Here is a 27,161-nt window from a genome sequence, read left to right as displayed (position 1 = left end):
AGCGGGGCAGTGGGGCTGGCAGCCAGGACTCAGTCGAATAAGCAAGCCAGCAGAAAGCTGTTGGCTGGGGACCAATTTCCAGCACGTCGCAGCTGCAGCCAGAGAAGCTGGGGCTGGCCGGCATGGGCAGCAGGCCTGTTCGGGCAGGACCAGGGGAGCTTTGCCACAGAGCCATCACTGGCTATGGGTGGAGGAGAGAGGCTCTGGAGCAGCCCAGGACCAGCCTCTCCCTCCACGGGGTGTTCTCCCACCATCTTCCAGGTTCGCAGCTTGTGCAGACCAGGACATAGAGTTCACATGTGCTTCTGGTGCTGGATGACGTTCCTGGATTTGGAGTGACTTGAGTTGTAACCAGTAGCAAAATGATCCCTGAGCACCTCGTCCTGGCTCAGGTTAATAATTGCTGGGGCCCATCCCCAGCGAACAGATAGCTGCTTTCCAAAGAGCATTTCCTCTCTGGGAGGGACAGCCTCATCTGCCATGTCACTGGCTTTCCCTCTGACATCTGCTGAAGAGCATTTCCATGGCTCCCCCACAGGAACGTTTCACATCCAGTAAAACTGTTGCACGTGAGGAGCGTTCCCAGGACAGGAAGAGATGGAGCCGGTGTATCCAGAAAGGGACTTGGGACTGTGTCTGGGAGATGAAACCTCAGCTGAGGGCAGGGAGGAGAGCAACTATACCAAAGGGAGTATTATTAGAGGGAAAGCTCATGTTGAGCCTGGCAGTTTGAAGCTGTGAGAGACCAGCATGCTGGTCTGTAGGGCTCTATACTGGCCATAAGTATCTCCTTGCAGAGTGTAGATATCAACTTACTGGAAGTGGCCTAGAGGGAGATTCTGCATTGATAGGAAACTACTCTCAGGTTACTCTTGATTAGCTTAAAGACAATTACAAATACAGGCTGCAGAGCTTATTACTTGTTTCTTCTCCTGTGACAGTCAGTGGGAAGCACCAACAGGCCATGTTTCCTGCTCTAGGAGTCTGTGCGATAGCTCCGATGGCTGTCCCCTATTAGCTGTGTCTTCTCAGTTGCATTAGTCGGCTGAAGCACGATAGGAGTTTCTCCATCTAAATTGGGGGAGAAGACAAAAAATACTTTGAGAATCCTTCGGTTGCTACCAAAGTCAGACTTCTTGTTAGCATCACAGCATTTCATGTGCTGCTGTGGCTGTGGCTTGACCTTGGCTTCGCAGGCAGCTCTGTGCATACTGAAGAGGCAGCAATGCCCACACCAGCCTCCAAATGCTAAATGCTCTTACTCCTTGTCCACGTGTAATGGCAGATTTCGGGGTGACTATTGCTGTTGTTATCAAACTGGACATTAGCTGTAGCTGGTGCTTTGCAGAGATTGGGAGATAAGGGTCCCTGCCTGTTCCGATTGCAAGTGCTTGTTCCTGCTAATGTCTGAATATAATGAGTGCTGTTGTGAGTCAGCAAGCACTAACCTTGGCAATGTTTGTGAGAATGGGCCAGAAATGAGTCTCGAAGAAGGCAAAGTTAACAGTAAAGAAAGAAGAGAGTCAAAAGGACAAAAAAATGCCTGAGCAGTAATATACTTGAGGGAAGAAATCATATATATCCTGAAAGCTAGCTAGTTAAATAAAAATGTTAAATTGCATTTTGAAGTCTTATGTAATATATTTACAATAGGATTTTGAGAACTACTGTTTTAATGTGTTTGGAACTGCCAAAACTTCGTTTTATCACTATATAAATCCTTACTGCTTTGTACCTTCTCGTTCCACGCAGCTATGTCTTTGGTTTCCCAATATATCTGTAAAAAACATGTTTGTTGTAGAGTGGAGGAAAGTGAAGTCCTTACAAAGTTCCCTGATGGCTGTTGTGTTCCCTCTGATAATGAACAAGATTTGGCTGCCCTTCTCCTGGGCCTCTTTCCAACCCACTGTTTTTTTCGGGGGAGAGGAGGGGACTCAAGACTCAGAGACTGACTTTTAAAGGTTCAGCCATCTCAGTGAAGTGCTTTCATATGAAAACCTTTGGACTATCTATATCTTGATCCTAGCACAGCCTTCACAGTAATGGAATACAAATGATGACTTTTTTTGCCAAACGATTGAATGTTCAAAAAAAAATTCATCTGACATGTCCTCCTGTTTACATGACAGTTGATGGGATGAATCATGGGCAAAAGATGTAATGTACAGGAGTAACTTAACCCAGAGCAAGAATCTAATTGCATGCCATACGGCTTCCCCTCAGTGGGGGTAGAACAACTTTGACTCTGTCAAGGTGAAAGGCAAGAATGATTAAATGCCAGGCAGCTTCTCTGTATGGGCAATTCCGTATTTAGACACAAGGTCAAAGACAGACATGTTTCATAACTTCTAAAACTATATGAGTAGTTAATGCCTAGAGCTCAGCTCGGGCGCAGATTAGTTTGGCAGTTCCAATCCATTTTTAAGTTGTGATGTATTTTCTAGATTTCTGAGCAGCTCTCCCTCCCACCCTCTGCTGCCTCCAAGTTGTTCATTTTATGGAAGATCATTGATGGAGGGCAGACACCAGCAGTTAATTTTGCTGTGATACCCAGATGTGCAACAAGAGAACAGGACCCACTGCAAACGGGTAGCATTACTTCCAGCTGATCTGCAGACAATTCTGAGCTCACACCTGCCCCGAGTATTTTGCTGCCCGTGCCTTTCTAAAATTTATGACGTTTTTTATCAGAACAGGGACTCATGGTGTAATAAAGTGTACAAATATAGCCTGCTAATGGAGAGCTGCAGAATGGAGGTGCAGCAGAATTCACAGTTTAAACTGTTTTCTATAGATAGCTCTTGCTCACTGTTCGCCTACATCGGTATCATATGGAGTGCGGAGGAGACAATGAAGTGCTCAAAACTTACTGCTTCTGAGTTGGGAAAGTATTTTGTTATCCAAGTTCTTTTTTTTTCTTTTTATTTTTCTTTCTTCTCTCTCAGATTTCATGTTCTGTCAGATGAAAGTTGGTCTAGAAATGTCTCACTTTGTTCTCACAATGAAAAGCAAACAGGAGAGGAGAACAAACCTGCAAAACTGCTTTGAGTGCATCATTACAGCCTGAAGTACCAAGGCAGTCCAAATTCCAATGGCACCTCCTCTGGGACCGCAGAAGTCAACAAAAGGTTTGCCATCGACTTCAATGGAAGCAAAATCTGGCAACCTGCCCCATGTGCAAGTGAAAGCCATGAACTGTTGCATGCGTCCGTGCTGCAGAGGAGCGAGTGATGCTTCCCTCTGTCAGTGTCTTTTTGCAGGTCACCCATAACATCATGGCATGATACCATAGATTGCCCTACTTTACACTTATTTAATGTCATGTTTGATCTGAAATGCCAAAAAATGTTATGTTTAAAATGTAAAAATCCAAATATAAGATTTATTTTTTGATCTTTAATTGTGCATTAGGGCATATGTAGCCTGTGGTACAAATCAATAGTCATGAGAAGAAATCACCGTAACCTAAGTACAGGTCAGGTCTTGCACATCCCTACTTTCCTTTAGTTCTGATGCTAATGCTACCCATGGAAGTATATGCTGTAAAACGAATCTCTTATAGCAGGTACAAAACTAGACTGAGCACTGGAACTAGTCAAATACATTTGAATAAAACTTTCTTCTAGAGGAATATGCCATTTCATGAGAATTGAAGCCTTTGACATGTTTGTGTTGATTTCAGGGACAACTCACTTCACTTTTACATTTTAGAGAATGGATCACTGAATTTTTGGCCTCACATATCTTTTTCCCTAATAAATTTGGTTTATGGTATGTTAATTTGAGGAATGAAATAAACTCTGTAAGACCTTGATTTTGTTCAGGAGAAATCTGAGTGACTCCGAAAAGTATTACTGTTGTGCCAATGCAAAAGGAGAAGTTTAAATCTCGACTCCCACAACACACATATTGCCTCTTCTGTGCAGTACAACCAGCTCCAAGCAGCTCCCACTGTGCACAGCAACGACCGGTGGTGACTCGCTCTTAGAGATTTCTAGCATCAGGAATGGTGATGCTTTATCGATGTCACATTCCTCACAAAAGCAATGCCTGACTAGAAAATATTTGGATAAATTAAAGTGTGGCCTTAACTTGAGAATCTACATTTTGACCTTAGCAAAAATCTTCTGGCTAGCAATAATATAGTTAGCGGGGACAGCAGGAAGCAAAGAAATTAATTACCAGCTAGAATACTCAGTCTGTGGGCAGAAGGCATGCAAAGAATTTGGATCCTAATAGGATTTCCTCTTCCAAATTGAAATCTGCTGCAGGAGTGATTACAGGTTTTTTTCCGCATTACCTACAGGAGCATTTCTATTATTTACATAAAGAAAACCAAGAGTATTTATTTCTATGGCCCAGCATTTGAAAATGTCTGGTGGAAAAGCCCAATCTTTGCCATTCTAAGTCAACTGCATCTTTTTGGCTATCATCTCTAAAATTGGTGTGTGTGTGTGTGCACGCGCGTGTGTGAAGTGCAGTTTGAGCTGGTTATCATTCATTTTTCTAAATGCAGTGTCTACTTTCCTTTCAGATGCAGAAAAGATGCCCACATTATCCTGTCTTGAAGTTTTCACTTTTATTCCTGATATGTTGCTCTTAAAATACAGAGGATTCTACTCTACAGAAGCAAGGTGATTTTGATTGGTAGGAAAATGTAGCAAGATTGAAGACAAGAGTAGGAAAGGTAGAAATACCTAGTTTTCTCCAGGCTCTACCCTCATATTTATTATTGTCTTCAAAATAATTAAAACACATAATTCCACATTCTGTTAATTTTTCAGACTGGTACTTTGCTAAACATTTGAAATTATTTTTAAAAATCGATATCTCAGTGAGACTTGGTTGGTGTAAAGTGATGGGAAGGTGGCCTAAAAATTACTGAACACCAATAAACACCACTTGTGCTGGAAGGAGGGAGCAATTTTTTTCCTGCTACTGGGGAATTTCATGCTGAATTTTGAGAGAGAGCAAAATACCTGCCAAATTACAAAAAAGGCAGAATTAAAAAATTATTTGCCTTCGAAAGTTCTATCTTCGTATCACAAACTTTGCTTTGATGTCATAGACCCATAAATACCAAGACCCATTTTAAATTTACACTTTTCAGATGCCTAATGTCGCAGAGTATATTACATTTATTTCAAATAATGCATTTTGGTTATAAAGTTTTCACTAATAGTTTTTGTTGCCTTTGCAGAGACTGATCGAGCATGATCAATTTTTAAGCTGACTGTATTTACCTTGATGTGCCTCTAAGCAAAACCAATTTAAAACCACCACCACACATTGGCATATCAGTTATATAAATAGCATTTGTTTCAACTACTACAAGTGTTTTGTTACATATTTATGGAAGGATAAATTTGTGTGAAAAGTTGGGAGGGAAGAAAATTCTTCCTGCTAAGGGAACATGACATTTGCAATCTGGCAGTGCTAATTTAAGCATAATAAATGTAAGAATATAACAGCGTAAGACCTTCCATAACAATGGAAGAGAAAAAGAGCGAGCTGACTGCTTAGGTACTTCCTCATAAAAAAGCATAATCCTCATCATAGATTGTATAAATTTGCAGCTGAAAAGTGGCCTAGGTCTTACTCTGATACCTTGGCCTCTTATTGCTGAAGCAAGGATCGTGGCCTCTCTCAGCCTGTCCTGCAAGTGTCCAAATCTAACCAGTCTGAGATGTTTCTGTTTCCCCTGAAGATGAAGGCACAACTCTGCCCCGTTTCAGCTGATTAGGACAGGGCTCTTTGTTCAAAATATGTGGCTTGCTTTAGCGTCAGATTAGGAAATCACCACCATCATCCTTTGTTATAGCCAAAACCTGAGTGTGCAGCTGGGGGATGCAGCAAAGCTGAGAAAAGAGGGTCACCTGCTGCAAAGGAGGTCCTGCTGCCCCCAGCCTGTGTTTCCAGCTGGATTCTTGGAGCTGGCATTAGCACTTGGCCTGCCCCACTGTGAGGCACGGCAGGGAGTTAAATGGGCAGCAGGAGGATTAGTTTTCACCTGGATTGTATCCAAGATCTGGCCCCTGGTAAGGCAGCAAAATTGCTACTGCCAGTGCAGAAGACAGTGAGCAGCTCGAGGGCCGGATGGGAGAGAGGCAGGATGGCTGCAGCTCCCGCGCAAACTCTCTCAGGTTACTATGCAACCTTACCGTTGGAAGCTCTGCATCTTTTCTTGAAGACTTTTCTGGAATGGGTACAGTTGGCCCATCATAGCGATAAATTTGACATGAATAAAAACCAAACTGCTTATTCAGGCAGATCAGATGTGGCAAGCACCATTCCAGGCAGAGCCTAATCTGTCAGTTCAGGATCGAGAATATGAAGCAACATGGGCATGGAGGCTAGAAGGGGAACATCTCTTAAGATGAGCCCTGAGACTTCTAATGTTTATGTGTCACATAAGTGATACAGGAGATATTTATTTGTTAGTGCCACAAGTTTAGTTTTTCAGTAACACACAACTTGGGAAGTTCATCAGGTCATGGTGTTAGCTGGAGTGAATTGGCATGTCTCCACTGATGTCTGGAAGCAGCCTCAGCATTGTGAGCAGAACATCTGGCCTACAGGCTTTAAAGATTGTTTTGAACAGCTTGGCCACACAGTAAGCCCCTATAATACACACCTCTTTCCATGTCGTTCTTAATTTGCTCTTCCAAATCTTCTGGAGACACAAAAAACTCGTGCTCTTCCCCTTCGGGTGCTTTGGGTTTACACTTCCCGCAGCAGCAGTTGAAGCAGCAGCAGAGGCAGCAGCAGAGGTAGCAGCCCGTCAGCAAGCCACAGACTGCAAACAGGCCCTGGGTCAAACACAGCGGGAGGGACACCCCATGAGCAACGACCTTCCTGAAACTCCTGGCAGCCTCTTATAGCTGAAGGCAGATGGTCGAAGGAACTCGGGTTCCCAAGTGCTTGGCACTCAGAGGAGATCAGCCGCTGGCCAAGTGCCTCAACAAGGGCCAGATCTTCCAAAGTCCTCCTCACCTAGCAGCTCCTACTTGCCACTCAGGACCACGTCTACAGAGAAGACACCAACAAACAGGCTCCCGCATGCTCAACTTTTGAAAGTCTGTCTTCAGCTGATGGCCCTCAGAAAAAACTTCCAGGCGGTATGCAAAACCCCACCCACTTTAAAATGACTCATTTCCATTTTAAAAATGACTCATTTGCCCAAGATCGGTTTTGCAAACACTTATTTACTGGAGGTTCTTGTCAATAACAAAGCTGAGAGGAAAAGAAGCAAAGACCCAGATGCATCCCACATAACTTTTGGCAATGAACTAAGGCATCCAAATCAGGACTGTAGCCCCCGTGAGCTCCCCACATAGTCAATGGAAAGTTAAAAGCCCTTCCAGAGGGTGATTCAGCCCCAGGAGGATTTGAATTGCCCATTCAGGGTGTGTCTCTCTCTCCCCATTAGCCTGTGCAGGAGCACGCAGGTGACAACTCCTGAATTAGCCTTCTTGGGCTGTGGTTTGCTGGTCTGGGGACCGAGGCAGAAAGAAGTTCCCACCTGCGCCGCCCTCTGCTCACTCCTGTCCCTGTGGCACAAAGTGCGGAGGCTTCAGCAGAGCCAGCACAACTGCCTGGGGCTGAGACCAGAGATCTTAGACAGATTCAATGGCCAGAAAACTTTAATTTACAGAGCTTTTCTTCCTCCAGATCAGGTGACCCACTGCCTGGGTTCACAGCACAGCTCCACAGCTGCTTGCTTTGGGGGCCGCGTGCCATGTTGCGGCAGTGGGAGGGGGGACTGCAGAAGGGGAGCCCTTAGGCTGGCATTGCCGCCCTGCTCTCCATGGGTGCATGATGGCAGCCTGGTTCCCAACCCGAGGTGGATCCAGGCCTGCACCAAGATGTTAGTGGCAAAGGAGAAACCTCCACATCTCTTCATGGACAGAGTGGTGTAAGAGTAAAGGAAAACCAGTGATGGTCCTGGAAGGTGAATCAAGGCTGATAGGTGGAACGTGAATGTAAAGCCAGCACAGCTTTGTGGCCACCAGCTATATATAAGTTAACCTGAAGGCAGAGCCAGGCTTTAGAATTATAATTATACAGTCTGCCCTTTACTAACTATTTGTTATATCCATAAGAAACCATGCCTCTGAGGAAGAAAGCATGCACAAATGTTAGGTTATCGTCAAACTTCGACAATGAAACTATGTAAATAACAATCAGTTATGTATGCATGTCTCAGGGAATGTTAGTGGGGGCCAACTGGAGCATCTCTGAAGGTAATAAGACCATTTACATGCCTAATATTAAGGTAAGTATGTATGAAGTGTGAATAAGGTGGTTTTAAATGAAAAGAAGGAGTTTGCCTTTTTGTTTTAAAATGTTTTCCTTCCAAGTGACACCCAAAATGAACACCCAAAACTATTCTAAATGCCATAACCCCTAAAATAAGTTATGTGACTGTTTCTCATTTATGCCATAATGGAGAATAAATCACCCCAATGGAGAGAATGAAAAAAGGGAGAATAAAATATATAGAGGGAAAAAATTCTTGAATTTATTCATGATACCTTAAATGTTTCAAGATTTCTTGTGCTTATATTATCACAGTTGGTAAATCAAGAATCAGTTTATTGATGTGACCAATAAATTATCTTCATGGTAGAAGAAAGAATTGCTTTTTGCTAAAACAGTAAATGAACAATGCCTATGCCTGCCAGTGGAGAAGCAGTTGAAGTTCCCACTACCCATGTCAGTAAGTTCCCAGTTTAATATTCCTGCTAAGAAGTCTGGCACTCCAAAAAAAAAGTGATTTTCACTTTGCATTTCTCCTTTAATTTGAGTTTCCTTACTTCTAATGATACACTTCCTCACAATTGTCAGATTTTCTGAGTGTGATAGGGAAGATGATTTACCAGGAATGCTCGTAGTTGAAGAGGAAGATCACGAGCGAAAGCTGTGGTCCCTACCGTCTTCTATCAGAATGGAGGAAATTAGGGGTCCAGAGATCATCTGTAGATGATGCCTCTGACTGAAATATTATTATGATGGCCAATATAAAAATGTGCATGAGTTAAAAAGAGATGAGGAACAGTGAGCTGAGTGTGCAAAAAACATTTTGTGGCCTATTTATGCTTTGGAGGTTGCAAGGTTTCGGGTTGGGTGAGGGATAGAGAGACCACCTGTGACAATTCTCAAAAACCACAAAGCAATTATTATTTTTGCTGGGGTGTTCAGCATATCTCATCTCACCTCTGGGATACAGCTTCCTTGAGACAAGCCACACATTACTCCTTCAGCTGTTACAGGCTTACTAGCTTCTCTCTGTACTCTCCAGTGCTCTCCTTATGAGTCAAAGCCACAGCGGTTATTTCTGTTCCTGATTTTCTAATCACAAAGGATTTTATACCTCATAAAACCTCCATTAAAGATCGGTAAGCAGACGAGGAAATAAAAGCTAAAAAAGCAGCAAACAGTGAAGAAAATCTTGTTTAGTAAGACTGTTAAGGGACTCAATACTGCTGCTCTCACAGCTCTAAAGCAACGCTTCCTGGCATCTGAACCATGACAAAGAGGCTGAAGGAGGGAGTGGACAGCAAAGAGAAGAGGGAATGATCCAGCAGGAGAAGACAGTGGATGTGTTGGTGAGTCCAGCTTGCAGCCAGAGTCAGCTACAGTAGCTGCCAGCAGGCAGTCTCCGGCCTTCGTCTGTGGGTGCAACTGCGCCTTTGCACATTCATTAGTTTCATCCTGACTCATCCTGATTCAGCAGACAAATTCTGGCTTCTCAGACCCATAAACTGCCCAAGTGACTTCCCAGTTTGAAAGGGGACTGCGGGGCAGTGAAGCACTGGCCTGATCCGTGCTGAACACAGGAATCCATGTTCTCAGATCAAAGGTGTCATAGTGCGATTGCCTCACATAGTACAGATCATTATCTTATGTATTCCAGCAGAGTCTTTGCTTTCCTGTGCTTCTATTGCTGGAAATCGATTGGGACAGCATGGATTTTGCACATTTGTGATTCTGTTGGTTTGTTACATTTCTGTAACATGTCAGTATTTGCCGAAACATTCAAATCTGGCATACACAAACATCAGAGGACACCAGTGACATAAGAGAACACATGAACACAACTCCTTTATGACTAGAACAGCCCATGATGTGTTTTTCCTTGAGCAAAATGCCAGTTTTTGATGTATCATTCTCTTCCTTTCCTACTCTCTTCCTCCACTCCACCCTTCTCTCTTTTTCTTCCACTTCCTTTCTCTCACCCCCTTACCAGGGTGCATATTTGACACCATAATCACTGAGTGTTATGTATTACTCTTGCTTACTTATGCTGTGTGCTATATATAGTAAAGAACACAGCTAAATTTGTACTGTAATAACTTATTAACTGGTTGTCACATAAGTGGGACTTCTCATTTTTGAACAATGAGTCATTTTTATTAGTCATTACTGAAAAGAAAGTCAAAATTAACCTGGAGCACTAGATTCAAATCTAATTAATGTCTGGAAGTGTTACCAAACGTGCAATCTACTTAACTATTTACGAAGTTAAAAAGAAAAAGAACGCATTCTATATTAGCACTATTCTGAGCTTATGTTACATTCTGCCACTGTTGATTTTCCAGATAATATTGTTTAATTAAGCTTTTAGGAGTGGTTTAGATTCAGATCCTATTATTTGTTAAGCCTGTAGAGAGACCAGGTTTTTCAGGGGGTTCCTTGCGTATATAATTGTCTGTGTGCATTGTAACACTTGATTTCCAACAGAAAATAGCAGCTTACCTTTGCCCACCAGCTTGACAGCATGAAGTAGGTGTTAACATTTTCCTCACCAAACTGTTCTGCTACGTAGAGCCCTAATGATCCATACTTGTCGTATATGTTTCGCTTGGACAGATCAGTCAGTGTTGCATGAGCATTATTGATGTCTTTAAATTTTTCTGCAGCCTCAGGATTATCCGGATTCTTATCGGGATGATATTTCAGAGCCAGTTTTCTTAAACATGGGAAAAAAAAAACAAAACCAGAAGGAAAATAAATCATCCGTATGTGTGCAAGTATATAGACACTTACAAAACCTTACAAAATATTTTAGTAGAGATATTATCATTCTGAACAGTGTGTCCAGCCTTCTGTTTTCCAGCTCTGATGTACACAATGGAAGCAAAGTGACACAAAGTAACTGAATGTGAAAGTTTTGGTAAAAAAGGTGTTTCTGTTACATTGAGCATGAACTTTTGTGTGTTGATACCTAGTCAGCTCCCATGTTAAAGGAGACAGTGATATATGCTGAAAGCACAGATTGCAGCATGATAATAAATCACACACGTTTATTGCATTATGATTGCCAACTGATTTGCATCATTTAGCAGGTTTCAACAAAGAGGAAGATTTTTTTTAAAGGTTGTTTTAAAACATGATGATCACATTGCTTATCTCATCAACATTGTCTTTATAGCAAAGGAAAATCCATATTCAATTGCCTATCAATAGTAGCTGTATTAAAATTTTGTAAACTGTGTTTGCAGAAGCCCAGACAGTGATGATGGAAAACACAGTTAGGAGTTGCAACAGAAAGGAACCGTTTTTCTGAAGCACAGGGTAGAAAAGGTAGTGAGTCAGCCTCAGTTTCCAGTGCCTGTCTTTGAGCCTAATTCCCACTGTCACACTTGTAACACAGTCTTTAAAGCACTGGAAGATGATTGTCGACTGCTTTGGGCTGTTTATGCTGGTGGGAAGCCTTTTCTGGGACAGGGCTCAGTACTGTCTTTTCCCCCTGACTCTATGCAGCGCTATGGCATCTGAGAACAGGTACGGCTTGAAAGGAACAGTGTGGGACTGTTGGCTCATGGAAAGTGCTGGGGAAGCACAGCTTGGAGAAGAAAGAGTTTGCTTCTAACCATTTTAGAGCACCGGCAATGTGAGTTCACACACACCTGCAAAACGGGCACAGACAGCAGTGTATCTTGTAGAAAATCTCCACTCCCGTTGAAGAACTGGCAATTTTTCCAGACGTATTTAATGACTAGTGCTGACCTCTAGTGGCATCAAAAGTGGTTTAGTAGTGTTTTAAATTCCGTGATCACCTCAGTCAAGTTATGTTGCATTTTGTAACTACTCTCTCCGAGTGTTTCAGGAGCTAGCCATGACTTATGCCAAAAAATACCATTTGTGGTGCGAAGGCAGTGTGCCCACACTTATTCTAACAAACTTATCCTCAGAGTAAGGGCTTGCTTGACTTTCCACTGAAGTCTCAGTAGAGGTTATTCCCACAGTAAAATGTAACCTTTGCTCCTGATGACAGTTCCTGCCTTGGAAACATTCTGCCAATATCAAGACTGATATAAGCCTGGAAACAGCCTCTGCCAATGGTCTCCTCAGTTCTGTACACTGAACCAAATTAATCTTCTCATAGATAATAAATAACTCCTTAAACATGTCTCTAATAGCAAGAAAGGGTTCGCTTTCAGTTGTATTCAGTATACTGTGTCTGTGGTACCTTAAACATAATTTTTCAGTCATATTTAACATGTTGTACCTTAAACATAATAAAAGATGAAATAGGAGAACTGGAAAAACAAGCTAAGTCTTGCATGACTAATGACATCATGTGGCATCCAAGTATTTAAGTAGCTTATGCAATCTATCCCTTCTCTTGGCTGAAAACAAACTCCAGCAATTAGAATTCGAAAAAAAATGGGGGAGGTATTACTTGCAAAACTCATGTGTGGTTGCGGGCATCGGACAATCAATCTCCAGCCTTTCTTCCTTTTTCCACAAACCCAAAACATTTTTCCTCCCTCTCCATATCCCCAAAAAACTCATAAAAAATAAGAATTTGAACAAAATGTAGTTTCAAAAAGGTGGAAAACATTAGTTGCACACTCACTGTACTTAGTACTGTTTTAGAATCGTAACAGAACTACTTTCAACATTGTATAGTTAAGAAAGTAGGAGATATGTTCTAATTTTGATTTTGGGATAAAAATAGTACATTAACAAAAAAATTTCCTGCACATGAAGATGACATATATGAATTGGAGATGATCTAGTAATGGGAAAAAGATCTATATACTGGTAGTGCAATTCATATGAGTGAGAAAAAGGGCTACGTTAGTTCCAACCCAAGAAACAATAAAAGTAAGGACAGGAACTACATGACATAAGTATCAGCTATACAGAAGCTTCCCTGTGGGTCCATGGAAATGTGACATTCCTAGTTCTGTTATAACTGTGGTTCCTTACGAGTAGAGAAAAAGGAAGAAGGCAAAAAACTGAGAGTGAAATGAACACAGGAGTTTGTTGCCTACTTCCCATACAAAACCTATGGATTTATTTCCATTTAGGTTTTTCTCATTTCCTTCACCACCTTGGAACCACTGGCCACTGCAGCCCTTCACAGCAGCAAGCAACCTGACATCTTTGGGAGAGAAAAGCGACAACAAGCAGAGAAAATGTCATTCCACAAGATGATAGGGCACTCATGGAAATTAAGTTGGAGAAAGACATTCAGCACCTCTATCAGTGGGAGGCTTAGGAAAGATGAGATCAGGCTAGACTGTGAGTGAGTCTGATGAGGGTATAACTGGATGGAGGGAGAAACATTGTGGAGGCAGGAAAGTGTGTTGTATATGGTGAGATATGGCTGTGCTATGGAGTATTGAAGGATATCACCTGCAACAACACCATTCCTTCGATAGCTCAGCTGGTAGAGCGGAGGACTGTAGGCTCCCTTGCACGGCCATCCTTAGGTCGCTGGTTCAACTCCGGCTCGAAGGAGTGCCCTTTTGGCTCTGGACCACACCCTGCAGCACCTCTGACTCTTAAGCAGGGAAGTTCATACCGAGGAGGCACTAGTAAGGTCAGAATGAGGCGGTTGAGGCCAAAAGGGCTTCTTGGGATCAAGTGGGAAGGCTGCACAAGCTTCAATCCCACTCCTGTGGTGGACAGGCAGCTCCATGGTCCTGCTCAAGCAGCTGGGAGTTATGGCAGGCTACTTGAGTCCAAGACCATGGCCAGCCTCAGCAGCAAAGGTGAACATGGGCAGGTGCAGGCAGAGCTGCAAACCATATCCAGTGGAGGTCAAAAAGGTACCAAGGCCAGTGACTCCATTTCAAAGAATCTCCTGTGCAAAGGAAGGACAGGTCCCTCCTGGGGCTTCTTGCTGCGCTTTTGTGTGAGGCCATTGTTTCCAAGTGCTACAATTTTTTTCTAAGTTTGCACAGCCAAGTGCCCACAGTGGTGGGATTGTCCTCAGGCTCTCAAGTAAGTTGACCCTGAGCACTGACTTACAAGAGGGGCCATTCCAGCATGAAAATTAATTATTGAGAGAGTGGGAGGGGCTGTGAGAGGGAGGCGGATGGCAGGCCCAGGCACTGGATGCACGGCAGCCCAGGTGAGGGGTGAGTTCCTGGGAGGGGAGAGGACCTCAGGCAGAGGCCATGGGCTGGGGAATTAGCTCAAGTGGTAGAGCGCTCGCTTAGCATGTGAGAGGCAGCGGGATCGATGCCCGCATTCTCCAATGCTTTTCGTTCTATTTGCTTGGACACATGGCCGTTTGCCTGCAGTCGTGTCCTCTCTGGGCTCTGGGGGTCTCACAGTGCATCTGGCCAGGAAAGAGTAGGACAATATCCCCGATGTAACAAGAACAGCACGGGCAGTGGAGAGAGGAACTGATTTTTCTCCCTCTTGGCTTGACAGTCATCAAATGTCATCTCAAGTACTGTGTTCAGCATTGAGCTCCCACGTAGAGGAAAGACATCAATGAAGTGGAACAGCTTCAGTGGAGGGCCACCAAAAAGCTCAGGGAATTGACGGATTTCTTTTTGCGGATGGGCTGAGTCCACTGGGCATGTTCAGCCCGGAGATAGAGAGATTCACAGAGCTTACACATGGCCTTTCATGAAGTAGTAGAAGGTATGGAGTAGAGGAAATGCTGTTCATTTGTCTGGTGCTTGACCAGAGGGTAAAAGACAGCACAGTGGAATTGGATGAAGACAAGTGGCGGCAGGATCTGTGTAAGATTTTTTGGCCCTGAGGAGAGTCCAGCTGTTGAAGATGACATGCAAGGAGCCTGTGGAGTTTTTCTTTTTGGGGATTTGTGTGATTTGATGGGCTAAGGGTTTGAGCATTGTTGAGATGTTGGAGGCTGTTTGAAGGAGGATGTCGGAGTAGACACATCATTCTATGATTTCCATGGGAAAGTGTTGGATGAGTACTTGTGTGATGGGTGAGGTACAGGGCAGGGCCCCATGATTCCTTCGATAGCTCAGCTGGTAGAGCGGAGGACTGTAGGCTCCCTTGCACAGCCATCCTTAGGTCGCTGGTTCAACTCCGGCTCGAAGGAGTGCCCTTTTGGCTCTGGACCACACCCTGCCACACCACTGCCTTTTGGCCCTGCCTGGGTGGCTCCCCTTTGAGGGCTGCCGAGACTTGGACTCAAGCCAGAGCTGGGGAAGACAACCAGCCAAGGCAGTTGTGGGTGAACTCTGGTCAGGGAACACTGGTCCTGAGCACTGAGTTTTTCAGAGTCACATATAGCAGAAAAGTGAGAGAGGGTGATTGAGTGGGGCTGTGAGAGCGAGACTTATGGCAGGCCCAGGCTTCGGATGCAGAGCAGCCTGGATCAGAGCTGGGTTCCTGGGAGGGGAGAGGACCTCATGCAAAGACCATGGGCTGGGGAATTAGCTCAAGTGGTAGAGCGCTCACTTAGCATGTGAGAGGCAGCGGGATTGATGCCTGTATTCTCCAATGCTTTTCCTTCATTTTGCCTGGACACAGAGTCCTTTGCCTGGGACCTGTGTTCTCTCAGTGCTCTGGGGATCACGCAGTGAACCTGATCTGCAAAGAGCAGAGGATGGCATCCAGGGCTGTACTGAGAGAGGCATAGTCTCTCGATAGAGCAGAGGACTGTAGGCTCCCTTGCATGGCCATCCATAAGTTGCTGGTTCAACTCCGGCTCGAAGGAGTGCCCTTTTGGCTCTGGACCAGACCCTGCAGCACCTCTGCCTTTTGGCCCTGCCTGGGTGGCTCTTCTTTGAGGGCTGTCGAGTCTTGGACTCAAGCCGGAGTTGGGAAAGACGACCAGCCAAGGCAGTTGTGGGTGAACTCTGGGAAGGAAACAGTGTTCCTGAGCACTGGGATTGTCAGGGATCACCTCCAGCAGGAAAGTGAGAGAGTGAGTGAGTAGGGCTCTGAAAGTGGGGCCGATGGCAGGCCCAGGCTTTGGGTGCAGAGCAGCCTGGGTCAGGGGTGTGTACCTGGGAGGGAAGAGGACCTCAAGCAGAGGCCATGGACTGGGGAATTAGCTCAAGTGGTAGAGCGCTCGCTTAGCATGTGAGAGGCAGCGGGATCGATGCCCGCATTCTCCAGCGCTTTTCATTACATTTTCCTGGACACAGGGCCCTTTGGTAGGAGCCCATGTTCTCTCACGTCTCTGGGGATCTCACAGTGCATCTGCCCTGTATAGATTAAGACAACATTCCCAAGAGTAACAAGAGCAGCATGGGCAGTTTAAGAGAGGAACTGATTTTCTCCCTCTTGGCTTGACAGTCATCAAATGTCATCTCAAGTACAATGCTCAGAATTGAACTTCCGCGTAGAGGAAAGACATCAATGAAATGGAACAGCTTCAGTGGAGGGCCACCAAAAAGCTCAGGGAATTGAGGGATTTCTCCTCGAGGACGGGCTGAGGACAGTGGGACTGTTCAGCCTGGAGAAAGAGAGATTCACAGGGCTTACTCACGGCCTTCCATCAAGTAGGATTAGGTTATGGAGTCAGGGGAATGCTGTCGTTTTGCCTGGTGCTTGACCAGAGCATCAAAGACAGCACAGTGAAATTGGATCAAGGTAAGTGGCAGCAGGATCTGTGTAAGGTCTTTTGGCCCTGAGGAAAGTCCAGCTGTTGAAGATGACATGCAAGGAGCCTGTGGAGTTTTTCTTTTTGGGGATTTGTGTGATTTGATGGGCTAAGGGTTTGAGCATTGTTGAGATGTTGGAGGCTGTTTGAAGGAGGATGTCGGAGTAGACACATCATTCTATGATTTCCATGGGAAAGTGTTGGATGAGTACTAGTGTGATGGGTGAGGTACAGGGCAGGGCCCCATGATTCCTTCGATAGCTCAGCTGGTAGAGCGGAGGACTGTAGGCTCCCTTGCACGGCCATCCTTAGGTCGCTGGTTCAACTCCGGCTCGAAGGAGTGCCCTTTTGGCTCTGGACCACACCCTGCAGCACCTCTGACTCTTAAGCAGGGAAGTTCATACCGAGGAGGCACTAGTAAAGTAAGGTCAGAATGAGGCGGTTGAGGCCAAACGGGCTTCTTGGGATCAAGTGGGAAAGCTGCACAAGCTTCAGTCCCACTCCTGTGGTGGACAGGCAGCTCCATGGTCCTGCTCAAGCAGCTGGGAGTTATGGCAGGCTACTTGAGTCCAAGACCATGGCCAGCCTCAGCAGCAAAGGTGAACATGGGCAGGTGCAGGCAGAGCTGCAAACCATATCCAGTGGAGGTCAAAAAGGCACCAAGGTCAGCAGCTTCGCTTCAAAGAATCTCCTGTGCAAAGGAAGGACAGGTCCCTTCTGAGCCTTCACATCGTGCTTTCGTGCGAGGACGTTGTTTGCATATGCTCCTAAATCTTTATGTGTTCAGTAACTAAGTGCTCACAGTGGTGGGGTTAACCTCAGGCTCTCAAGTAAGTTGACCCTGAGCACTGACTTACAAGAGGGGCCATTCCAGCATGAAAATTAATTATTGAGAGGGTGGGAGGGGCTGTGAGAGGGAGGCGGATGGCAGGCCCAGGCACTGGGTGCACGGCAGCCCAGGTGAGGGGTGTGTGCCTGGGAGAGGAGAGGACCTCAGGCAGAGGCCATGGGCTGGGGAATTAGCTCAAGTGGTAGAGCGCTCGCTTAGCATGTGAGAGGCAGCGGGATCGATGCCCGCATTCTCCAATGCTTTTCGTTCCATTTGCTTGGACTCAGGTCCCTTTGCCTGGGATCTGTGTCCTCTCGGGGTTCTGGGGATCTCGCAGTGAACCCGGCCTGCTTAGAGTAGGACAACATCCCTGGGTGTAACAAGAGTAGCATGGGCAGTTTAAGAGAGGAACTGATTTTCTCCCTCTTGGCTTGACAGTCATCAAATGTTATCTCAAGTACTGTGTTCAGCATTGAGCTCCTGCATAGAGGAAAGGCATCAATGAAATGGAACAGCTTCGGTGGAGGGCCACCAAAAACAGCAGGGAATTGAGGGATTTCTCTTTGAGGATGGACTGAGGGCAGTGGGCATGTTCAGCCTGGAGAAAGAGAGATTCACAGGGCTTACACTTGTCCCTCTGTCAAGTAGGAGTAGGTTATGGAGTGGGGGAAATGCTGTCATTTTGTCTGGTACTTGAGAAGAAGATCAAAGACAGCACAGTGAAATTGGATGCAAATAAGTAGCAGTAGGATCTGGGTAAGCTTTTTTTGGCACTGAGGAGAGTCCACCTGTAGAAGATGATATCGAAGGAGCTTGTGTAGTTTTTCTGTTTGGGGTTTGCGTGATTTGATGGGCTAAGGGTTTGAGCATCGGTGTGATATTTATTGGAGCTGAGGCTGTTTGAAGGAGATGTTGGAGGAGACATATCATTGAATGGTTTCACAGAATCACAGAATCACAGAATGTTAGGGATTGGAAGGGACCTCAAAGGATCATCTAGTCCAATCCCCCTGCCTAAGCAAGACCACCAAGATCAGATCACAGAAGAACACGTCCAGGCGAGTTTTGAACAACTCCAGAGAAGGAGACTCCACAACCTCTGTGGGCAGCCTGTTCCAGTGTTCTTTTACTCTTACTGTGAAGAAGTTCTTCCTCATGTTTAAGCGGAACCTGCTATGTTCCAGCTCATATGCATTTCCCCTGGTCCTATCATTGGATGCCAGTGAGAAGAGCCTGGCTCCATCCTCATGACAGTCACCCTTTAGGGAGGAAAGCAGGAAAGCATTAGATGAGTGTGTGATGAGTGAGGTACAGGGCGGGGCTCCATGATTCCTTCGATAGCTCAGCTGGTCGAGCGGAGGACTGTAGGCTCCCTTGCACGGCCATCCTTAGGTCGCTGGTTCAACTCCGGCTCGAAGGAGTGCCCTTTTGGCTCTGGACCAGACCCTGCCTCACCTTTGCCTTTTGGTCCTGCCTGAGCGGCTCCCCTTTGAAGGCTGCCGAGTCTTGGACTCAAGCCTAAGGTTGGGAAGACAACTGCTAAGGCAGTTTCGGGAGGACTGTGGTCAGGGAACAGTGGTCTTGAGTACTGAGTTTTCAGGGATCACCTCCAGCAAGAAAGTGAGAGGGTGAGTGAGTGAGACTCTGAAAGTGCCATCGGCCTGATGGCAAGCCCAGGCTTTTGGTGCAGGCTAGCCCAGGTGAGGGGTGGGTTCCTGGGAGGTGAGAGGACCTCAGGCCGAGGCCATGGGCTGGGGAATTAGCTCAAGTGGTAGAGCGTTCACTTAGCATGTGAGAGGCAGCGGGATTGATGCCGGGATCGATGCCCACATTCTCCAATGTTTTTCATGCCTCTTGCTGGGACACAGGGCCCTTTGCCTGGGACTCGTGTCCTCTTGGGATCTCACAGTCAACCTGGACTGCAAAGAGTAAGACGATATCCCCAGGTGTAACAAGAGCAGCATGGGCAGTTTAAGAGAGGAACTGATTTTCTCCCTCTTGGAATGACAGTTGTCAAATGTCATCTCAAGAACTGTGTTCAGCACTGAGCTTTCCTGGAAAGGAAAGACATCAATGAAATGGAACAGCTTCAGTGGAGGGCCACCAAAAAGCTCAGGAAATTGAGGGATTTCTTTTTAAGGATGGGCTGAGGCCAGTGGGCATGTTTGGCCTGGAGAAAGAGAGATCCAGAGGACTTACACACAGCCTTCCATCTAGTAGGAGTAGGTTACGGAGGCAAGGAAATGCCGTCATTTTATCTGGTGCTTGATCAGAGTGTCAAAGTCAGCACAGTGAAATTGGATGAAGATAAGTGGCAGCAGGATCGGGGAAAGGTCTTTTTGGCACTGAAAAGAGTCCAGCTGTCAAAGATGACATCCAAGGAGCTTAGGAGTTTTTCTATTTTGAGGTTAGTCTTATTTAACAGGCTAAAGGGTTGAGCACTCGTGTGAAGTTGGAGCTGAGGCTGTTTGAAGGAGGGTGTTGGAGTAGACACATCTGCGATGGTTTGATGTGGGGGGGCGGTTCTGGTGGCAGGAGCTGGCCACCAGATCAGACTCCCATCCCCCTCGGGGTTGAGCCAATAGGCGCCTCTGCAAATTGCCCTATTTATGTTGGGACAAAGGAACTGGAAATGTGTGCTTTGCCCAGGAGCGAGGAGAAGGGAGGAGGGCACTGACCCCGCTCCCTGGCTCCCGGCTGGGCGGCTGCCCACGCTGGGGATGGCGCCACCCGCTGAGGATGGCGGGGGCAGAGCCGCTTGGGGAACTCTGGGAACACCCCATTTCCGGGATGTCCACTGGGCCGAGTTCACCCAGAGAGGCCTAAGACCTGAGAGAAACGGCCACACCGACACCAGGTCAGTGAAGATGGAACAGGACGAGGTGTGCCGGAGCTGAGTTTCCCCTGCAACCAGTGGCAAGACGGCAGGCGGCCCCCCTGCAGCCAAGATGGACTTGGCGGAGGAGAGACACACTCGTGGCCTGTGGAGAAGCCCATGTTGGGGAAAAGATGCCTGAGCCTGCGAGAGGTCGTGGAGCATGGGATGCACGACGAGTAACTGTTAATAATGGAGCATGGAATGCATGACGAGGTCGTGAGGCATCTAGAGTCCATGGGATGACCCATGCCGAAGCGAGTGGCTACAAGTCCCTAAGAATCCAAGACTGTGGTAAAGCCTGCACTGGAGCAATCCGATGGGGTAAGGATTGCATCCTGCGGGTAGGACTCATGCTGGAGAAGTTTGTGGATTTTCCTCATGAGTAGGGGATCCACTGGAGCAGGGGAAAATCGTGTAAGGACTCCTCCTCCTTTAAGAAAGGAGCGGCAGTAAGAACATGGATGAACTGACCTGCACTCCCCCATTCCCTGTCCCCCTGCGCCGCTGGGGGGGAGGTAGAGCTGGGAACAAAAGGAAAGGGGGGTGGGGAGGTGTTTTTAAGATCTGGCCTTGTTTTCTCTTTATCCTCTCAAGTAACCGGTTTTGTTTCCCTTTGTCCTTTTTAAGCAACTGTTAATAAATTGTTTTGCTTTAAGAAACTGCGTCTGTTTTGCCCGGGACCATGGTTGGTGGGTGCTCCCTCTGTTCTTGTCTCGACCAACAGTTCTTTTATTATATTTTTTCTCCTCTCCATTTCACTGGAGAAGGAGTGAGAGAGCGGTCGTGTGGAGTTTAGTTGCCGGATTGGCCTAAACCAAGATAGCATCATTGTATGGTTTCCACGAGAAATTGTTAGATGCGTGTGTGATGGGTGAGGTACAGGGCAGGGCCCCATGACTCCTTCGATAGCTCAGCTGGTAGAGCGGAGGACTGTAGGCTCCCTTGCACGGCCATCCTTAGGTCGCTGGTTCAACTCCGGCTCGAAGGAGTGCCCTTTTGGCTCTGGACCACACCCTGCAGCACCTCTGACTCTTAAGCAGGGAAGTTCATACCGAGGAGGCACTAGTAAGGTCAGAATGAGGCGGCTGAGGCCAAACGGGCTTCTTGGGATCAAGTGGGAAAGCTGCACAAGCTTCAGTCCCACTCCTGTGGTGGACTTGCAGCTCCATGGTCCTGCTCAAGCAGCTGGGAGTTATGGCAGGCTACTTGAGTCCAAGACCATGGCCAGCCTCAGCAGCAAAGGCGAACATGGGCAGGTGCAGGCAGAGCTGCAAACCATATCCAGTGGAGGTCAAAAAGGCACCAAGGTCAGCAGCTCCCCTTCAAAGAATCTCCTGTGCAAAGGAAGGACAGGTCCCTTCTGAGCCTTCACATCGTGCTTTCATGCGAGGACGTTGTTTGCACATGCTCCTAATTCTTTATGAGTTCAGTAACTAAGTGCTCACAGTGGTGGGGTTAACCTCAGGCTCTCAAGTAAGTTGACCCTGAGCACTGACTTACAAGAGGGGCCATTCCAGCATGAAAATTAATTATTGAGAGGGTGGGAGGGGCTGTGAGAGGGAGGCGGATGGCAGGCCCAGGCACTGGGTGCACGGCAGCCCAGGTGAGGGGTGTGTGCCTGGGAGAGGAGAGGACCTCAGGCAGAGGCTGTGGGCTGGGGAATTAGCTCAAGTGGTAGAGCGCTCGCTTAGCATGTGAGAGACAGCGGGATCGATGCCCGCATTCTCCAATGCTTTTCGTTCCATTTGCTTGGACTCAGGTCCCTTTGCCTGGGATCTGTGTCCTCTCGGGGTTCTGGGGATCTCGCAGTGAACCCGGCCTGCTTAGAGTAGGACAACATCCCTGGGTGTAACAAGAGTAGCATGGGCAGTTTAAGAGAGGAACTGATTTTCTCCCTCTTGGCTTGACAGTCATCAAATGTTATCTCAAGTACTGTGTTCAGCATTGAGCTCCTGCATAGAGGAAAGGCATCAATGAAATGGAACAGCTTCGGTGGAGGGCCACCAAAAACAGCAGGGAATTGAGGGATTTCTCTTTGAGGATGGACTGAGGGCAGTGGGCATGTTCAGCCTGGAGAAAGAGAGATTCACAGGGCTTACACTTGTCCCTCTGTCAAGTAGGAGTAGGTTATGGAGTGGGGGAAATGCTGTCATTTTGTCTGGTACTTGAGAAGAAGATCAAAGACAGCACAGTGAAATTGGATGCAAATAAGTAGCAGTAGGATCTGGGTAAGCTTTTTTTGGCACTGAGGAGAGTCCACCTGTAGAAGATGATATCGAAGGAGCTTGTGTAGTTTTTCTGTTTGGGGTTTGCGTGATTTGATGGGCTAAGGGTTTGAGGATCAGTGTGATATTTATTGGAGCTGAGGTTGTTTGAAGGAGGACGTTGGAGGAGACGCATCATTGTATAGTTTCCATGGGAAAGCTTTGGATGAGTGTGTGATGGGTGAGGTACAGGGCAGGGCCCCATGGTTCCTTCGATAGCTCAGCTGGTAGAGCGGAGGACTGTAGGCTCCCTTGCACGGCCATCCTTAGGTCGCTGGTTCAACTCCGGCTCGAAGGAGTGCCCTTTTGGCTCTGGACCACACCCTGCAGCACCTTTGCCTTTTGGTCCTGCCTGAGTGGCTCCCCTTTGAAGGCTGCTGAGTCTTGGACTCTAGCCTGAGATTGGGAAGACAACCAGCCAAGGCAGTTTCAGGTGGACCGTGGTCAGGGAACAGTGGTCCTGAGTACTGAGTTTTCAGGGATCACCTCCAGCAGGAAAGTGAGAGGGTGAGTGGGTGACACTCTGATAGTGAGGCCGATGGCAAGCCCAGGCTTTGGATGCAGAGCAGCCCAGGTGAGGGGTGAGTTCCTGGGAGGTGAGAGGACCTCAGGCAGAGGCCATGGGCTGGGGAATTAGCTCAAGGGGTAGAGCACTTGCTTAGCATGTGAGAGGCAGCGGGATCAATGCCCGCATTCTCCAATGCTTTTCATTCCTCTTGCCTGGACACAGGGACCTTTGCCTTGGGGTTGAGTTTGTCATGTGCCCAGAAAGTACAGCATCCATAGCATCCCGGGCTATATCAGGACTAACACAGGCCATTGGCATAAGCATAGGTAAACTACTATCCCTCTTTGTTTTGCAGTGGTTAAAACGCATTCACCGTACTGCACACATTTTCTACAAAATTCTAAATCAGCAAGGTGTTCTGTCTCACAGATGTGTCTGTGTACCTTTTTGTCAATTGTCTGTCAAACTGGGTTTTTTCAAGCTTTTGAGGACAACATAACTAATACTGTATGTCTCTGCTTATTACTTCAGTGTCAGACTGGAAAGCCGTAGTTAAAGTAGTACAGTTTAAGGTATTATGCTGATAAAAGTTTTGAAAGATTATTTTTGTATTTATGTATTGAACATAAACAGAGCTCCTTTGAAATTCTGCCTGTTAGAAGCTTGTTAGCTTTACTCTTTGATAAATTAGACTCCGCCAAACTCCAAATAAATGCATGGAGAGGTACCTCTGTCATGTTTATTAAAAGGTAAATTTTGCCCTGGCCTGTGGTAGTGTGATTAATACTGACTTAATTAATAGTGGCAGGAAACTTAGAATCAGGTATTGCTGGTTTTATACCTTTTACTAAAGAATACCAGTTCAGCAGCAGATTTCTGGATTAGCATAAATTAAAACACAATTAAAGCAAATCTATGAGACTGACTCATCATTTTATCTTGCAAATATTTACAGCTACTCCATTAAAAGTGAATCCCTTTGACATTTACACTTTAGTCAGAAGCAGCCTTTTTTTTTTGCTATAATTAATTATAAAGATGGATAAAGCACCACTGTCAGTTTTACCATAGATCACTGTGTAAATCATCCTTCTTCATGTTCAGCATTAAGTATAGTTAATTCCATTCTACAGTCTTCCATGACAACTCTCTCCTTTAGGGATTAAAGAAGGTCTTCTTTCCATAAATTTAAATGTAAAACCAAGAGGAAGATATGAGGTTTGATACAGAAGATGTTTTCTGCAGCCACGCTATACTACAGGGACACAGAAGGTGCAAGTCATGAGTGAATTTGATACTGTAGTAAGTTTATCCCTCAGTGGCATAGTTATGCAAGACAACAGAATTATGGGATGTCAGTAGTTTTCCTTCAATTGTGTGAAGAGTTTGAACATTCACTGCATCTCCCACCTCCATTGAATATATAAACATAAAGCGGGAGAGATGCAATTTGTTCAAAAACACAGAGGACATAGTCTTAACAAAATTCAAATTAAATAATGATGCAAATAGATCTATTTCATAACCTCTTTTTCAGTTCAGATATAGTCTTGCATTTGATAGGAAAGGCAATCTGTGTTAAAGTTTGACTGGTAGTACAGTGCAACCAACAACAGCCAGAATTATGCTGTAATAAAAGTTTTACTATACTTATTAAACCTGCAAGTACGTGTCTGGCATATTTCGATGTCAAGAACATCTATTTCACTCACGATGTTTAAAGTTCTTTCTCTTTTTAATAGCAGCAGAACAGACTTAAGAGCAAAACGACCCTTAAAATCTTCTAGTCTTACTTCTAGGTCTTGTTACATTTCAACAATAAAACAATTTTCACCACTTTGATAATTTGCGTTTGAGCAAAACTTTTCTTAAACTCCTCCCTTCTTTTTCAATAGAGAGCCTACCATTTCCCGTGCCAGTATGTTTTAGTGGTTGGTTACGCTCACTGTTTAAACCATGTACCTCTTTTTCAGCTCGAAATGCTTTTACATTCCAAGCACTGGTTTCGGTGATGCCTGCCTTCATAAAAAGAAGAACCGTCTCACACCTAGCATTTTGCCCTTTCAAAGATATTACACACTATAATCAAATAATCTGTCAGTCGTCTTCTTTATGACAAGATAAACTCCTTGTGTCTTTTACTCTAGTTCTTGAATCACTATTATATCACTTTTCTGCATTGGCTTTACTTTTCAACAGACTTCAGGAAAAGTTGGTAACACAAGAACTAGGTACAGTATTCAAAGACTGCACTTCGCAAGCATAGTTTGCATTATTTTGTCCTAACAGTCTGACCTCTCATTCAGCTAGGTTAAAACACATTAGGTGAATGTCATGGTTTGATGTAGGGGAGGGTGGGGGTTCTGGTGGCAGGAGAGGGGCTTTGCTCCCTGTGACCTCCCTGGTTTTGGAACTGGGTCAGACTTTGTTCTGGCCACCAGATCAGACTCCCATCCCCTTGGGGTTGAGCCAATCAGCACCTCTGCGAATTGCCCTATTTAAGTCGAGACAAAGGAACCGGAAAAGGTGCTTTGCCCAGAAGTGAGGAGAGAAGGGAGGAGGGCACTGCCCCCGTTCCCTGGCTCCCGGCCGGGTGGCTGCCTGTGTCAGGCCGGCGCCGCCCACTGAGGATGGCGGCGGCGGAGCCGGCTGGGGAACTCGGGGAGCACCCCACTCCCAGGGTGCCCACTGGGCTGAGTTCACCTGGAGAGGACTGAGATTTGAGAGAAACAGCTGCATCGACACCAGGTCAGTGAGGATGGAGCGGGAGGAGGTGTGCTGGAGCTGAGTTTCCCCTGCAGGTGGTGGTGAGATGGCAGGCGGCCCCCCTGCAACCAGGGCGGCCTCGGTGGAGTAGAGACCCACTCGCAGCCCGTGGAGAGAAGATGCCTGAGCCTGAGGATGGTCGTGTTGGGATGCACGACAAGGCAGAGAGGCATCTGGAGTCTGCGTGACGACCCACGCTGGAGCGAGTGGCTACAACTCCCTAGGTATCCGAGACTGTGGTAAAGCCCACACTGGGCAATCCGATGGGGAAGGATTGCTTCCTGTGGGCTGGACTCACGCTGGAGAAGTTTGTGGATTTTTCCTTGTGAGTAGGGGATCCACTGGAGCAGGGGAAAAGGGTGTAAGGACTCCTCCTCCTTTAAGAAAGAAGCAGCAGTAACAGCACGGAATGAACTGACCTGCACTCCCCCAGTCCCTGCCCCCTGCGCCGCTGCAGGGAGGAGGTAGAGCCGGGAGGAGAAGAAAAGGTGGGGGGGGGGCAGGGAGGAAGGTGTCGGTTTTAAGATCTGGCTTTGTTTCTTTTTATCCTCTCATGTAACCGGTTTTGTTTCCCTTTGTCCTTTTAAGTAACCATTAATAAATTGTTTTGCTTTAAGAAAGCCAAGTCTTTTTTGCCCGGGACCATGGTTGGTGGGTGCTCCCTCTGTTCTTGTCTCAACCCTCAGTCCCTTCATTATGTTTTTCTCCTCTCCACTTTACTGGAGAAGGAGCGACTGTGTGAGTTTTAGTTGCTGGATTGGCCTAAAACCACGACAGTGAAGCACACAGATTGCATGTGGGACGAAATCAATAGATTCACATTGCACCATCTCTGATTCGTTTCAGGCTCATGGTGTGAAAAAAAATTTGTAACAATGAACACCTACAGTGCACGTAACTCAACAGGTTTTACCATCATAATCATGCCAGACATACGAGCATTTCTAGACATGTTGCACAGCACATTTTACATACCTGTAGGACTTCTTAATCTCATCATGTGTTGCTCCCTTCTCTAGGGCCAGGATTTCATATAATGCATCCCCTGACGTTGACAAAGAACGTTGCCTTTGTTCAGCCAT

At 46.2% G+C, this 27,161-nt stretch overlaps 1 protein-coding gene and 9 non-coding genes across 10 annotated transcripts; 9 read left to right on the top strand and 1 right to left on the bottom strand.

Annotated features, from left to right (window-relative positions):
- Positions 1–976: 976 nt before the first annotated feature.
- On the bottom strand, positions 977–27,161 carry DNAJC5B (DnaJ heat shock protein family (Hsp40) member C5 beta). The gene is made up of 4 exons (XM_086609360.1): positions 27,055–27,161; positions 10,759–10,972; positions 6,635–6,809; positions 977–1,071 (listed from the first exon to the last, which is right to left on the bottom strand). Exons 1-4 carry the CDS (start codon positions 27,159–27,161, stop codon positions 977–979), a joined length of 591 nt encoding a protein of 196 aa, XP_086465486.1.
- TRNAY-GUA (transfer RNA tyrosine (anticodon GUA)) lies at positions 13,667–13,755 on the top strand. Its single transcript is given in 2 exon segments — positions 13,667–13,703; positions 13,720–13,755. It is a non-coding gene; the product is annotated as a tRNA-Tyr (tRNA).
- Positions 14,425–14,497, top strand: TRNAA-AGC (transfer RNA alanine (anticodon AGC)). The gene has a single exon. It is a non-coding gene; the product is annotated as a tRNA-Ala (tRNA).
- On the top strand, positions 15,234–15,322 carry TRNAY-GUA (transfer RNA tyrosine (anticodon GUA)). Its single transcript is given in 2 exon segments — positions 15,234–15,270; positions 15,287–15,322. It is a non-coding gene; the product is annotated as a tRNA-Tyr (tRNA).
- TRNAA-AGC (transfer RNA alanine (anticodon AGC)) lies at positions 16,274–16,346 on the top strand. Its single transcript has one exon. It is a non-coding gene; the product is annotated as a tRNA-Ala (tRNA).
- On the top strand, positions 17,086–17,174 carry TRNAY-GUA (transfer RNA tyrosine (anticodon GUA)). The gene is given in 2 exon segments: positions 17,086–17,122; positions 17,139–17,174. It is a non-coding gene; the product is annotated as a tRNA-Tyr (tRNA).
- On the top strand, positions 17,848–17,920 carry TRNAA-AGC (transfer RNA alanine (anticodon AGC)). Its single transcript has one exon. It is a non-coding gene; the product is annotated as a tRNA-Ala (tRNA).
- Positions 18,995–19,083, top strand: TRNAY-GUA (transfer RNA tyrosine (anticodon GUA)). The gene is given in 2 exon segments: positions 18,995–19,031; positions 19,048–19,083. It is a non-coding gene; the product is annotated as a tRNA-Tyr (tRNA).
- Positions 21,441–21,529, top strand: TRNAY-GUA (transfer RNA tyrosine (anticodon GUA)). The gene is given in 2 exon segments: positions 21,441–21,477; positions 21,494–21,529. It is a non-coding gene; the product is annotated as a tRNA-Tyr (tRNA).
- On the top strand, positions 23,015–23,103 carry TRNAY-GUA (transfer RNA tyrosine (anticodon GUA)). Its single transcript is given in 2 exon segments — positions 23,015–23,051; positions 23,068–23,103. It is a non-coding gene; the product is annotated as a tRNA-Tyr (tRNA).

Source organism: Tauraco erythrolophus, chromosome 3, assembly GCF_009769465.1.
Source record: "Tauraco erythrolophus isolate bTauEry1 chromosome 3, bTauEry1.pri, whole genome shotgun sequence".
Taxonomy (NCBI): domain Eukaryota; kingdom Metazoa; phylum Chordata; class Aves; order Musophagiformes; family Musophagidae; genus Tauraco; species Tauraco erythrolophus.
This window is presented reverse-complemented; position numbering and strand designations above follow the sequence as displayed.

Coding starts and splice junctions, on each gene's coding strand:
- DNAJC5B (XM_086609360.1), bottom strand. CDS start 27,161: ATGGCTGAACAAAGGCAACGTTCTTTGTCAACGTCAGGGGATGCATTA. Junction 10,973..27,054: donor GAGATTAAGAAGTCCTACAG/GTATGTAAAATG, acceptor CCCATGTTTAAG/AAAACTGGCTCTGAAATATC. Junction 1,072..6,634: donor TAAGAACGACATGGAAAGAG/GTGTGTATTATA, acceptor CCCCCAATTTAG/ATGGAGAAACTCCTATCGTG.